This window comes from Amblyraja radiata, chromosome 13, assembly GCF_010909765.2.
Source record: "Amblyraja radiata isolate CabotCenter1 chromosome 13, sAmbRad1.1.pri, whole genome shotgun sequence".
NCBI lineage: Eukaryota > Metazoa > Chordata > Chondrichthyes > Rajiformes > Rajidae > Amblyraja > Amblyraja radiata.
In genome coordinates this window covers 19,841,035-19,842,675 of record NC_045968.1, presented here as the reverse complement: position 1 = coordinate 19,842,675, position 1,641 = coordinate 19,841,035, and the positions used below count along the sequence as shown (strand labels likewise).

The 1,641-nt window shown below is 37.0% G+C and overlaps 1 protein-coding gene across 1 annotated transcript; it reads left to right on the top strand.

Annotated features, from left to right (window-relative positions):
* The first annotated feature begins 486 nt into the window (after positions 1-486).
* Positions 487-1,641, top strand: LOC116979693 (C-C motif chemokine 20-like). The gene is made up of 4 exons (XM_033031396.1): positions 487-583; positions 687-801; positions 895-972; positions 1,246-1,641. The coding sequence occupies exons 1-4, from the start codon at positions 505-507 to the stop codon at positions 1,274-1,276; spliced, it is 303 nt and encodes a 100-aa protein (XP_032887287.1). The 5' UTR covers positions 487-504; the 3' UTR covers positions 1,277-1,641.

Sequence of the window (1,641 nt, the reverse complement as noted above, 5' to 3'; positions counted from 1 at the left end):
CCTGCACTCCACGGTTACTCCCCTTTCTCTCAGTCATACACCTTTGTTCTTCCTGTATCCTTTGCGAGACAACCTCCTGCAGGTCTTGTCCAGGTAACTTTCGTTATCTCGGATGGCCCTGAGGTCATCCAGCTGCTTCTTCCAGTGCCAGAAGCTCCATCGGTGTCCCTGGCCACCCACTTAACATCTTTTCACCTATTTATCAATATTTCGGCTATTGGAACAACTTTCATAGAAACATAGAAACATAGAAAATAGGTGCAGGAGTAGGCCATTCGGCCCTTCGAGCCTGCACCGCCAAGATATATTTATAAACAGTGTGGTGTAATCAGGTGAGGTAATATCGTGGAAAATCCAGAGGTCATGTGTTGCATTTCCTTGTTTCAAAAATTGTCCCAATCAAAGTGTATATAAGCAGTTGACAGAATCAAAAAAGCACATCAGATCACATCAGATCACCGTTACCAACTCAACGTACTCCACAGCATAAACCAGTGATCAGCAATGAACACTCTCAAGAGACTTCTCCCAGCAGCTGTGCTCTCTTTGATTGTACTGAACATGTTTGGTAATACACTATCAGGTAAGTCTTAGATATGCCTTTTAATACATTCCCACAAATTAGATTTTAAAGCTACCTGTATTTACTTGTGCTACATGCATGACTATATTTTTCATTCTTCCAGCTGCAGCATACAGAGACTGCTGCCTCGCTTATTCAAAGAAACGACTGCCACAAAAATTGATCTCTGGTTACATGGAGCAAAAATCCAATGAAATATGTGAGATAGATGCAATTATGTAAGTACAAATCGATAATATATAGCTTATGATCACAGAATCATATTTATTAGGTTTTTCAATTAATAGAACAACAATTTAAATATTTTATAGATTCTACACCGTCAGAGGAAGAGCAGTGTGTGCAGATCCTGAGCACCATTGGGTGAAGAAAGCACTGAATTTTTTGAGGTAAGCAACATAACAATTGACTGACAACATTGAGAAAGCTACAGCAGTGATCTGAAATGTATAAAGTGTTGCCAATCAAGAGTAGATGAGGGTTGAATCCACAATCAAACTTCTGAAGATAAATCTGAAAATATTCATTTTCTTTGCAAAGCTGCTGTAAAATGTAAACTACTCAGCAATATTTGATATTTAGATATTATTGACAGCACTTTTATTGTTTTCTTTCATTATAATATTTGATTATTTGAAACAATGATCTCTTTGTCTTCACAGCAAAAAGCTGAGAAAAATGTCACAAGATTGAGCCACGTCTCGAGGAAAGAAGTTGGCTGCATTTAGCTGGATTTATTTCAAGAATCCACCCTGCATAGTATCTATGCCCAGACAATAGAAGTTTATTAAAACTTCCGTAATTTGTATCAGTCACAATTGACGTGTAAGCCACTTTATTTTTAGTATGTTCGACTGAACTTAATGAAGTAACTTAACTGTATATTCTTATTTAATTTTTTGCTACATCATTCTGATTGTGAATTAAATGATGGTGATTGTAATATTATCACCTGCATGTGTGTCAGTCAATCTATGTTTAATTTATTGGAAAGTGAAAGATGCCAAGGAATATCTCAGAGTTCAAGTAGCACCGTGTTAATTGCCACCTCTGTGTAT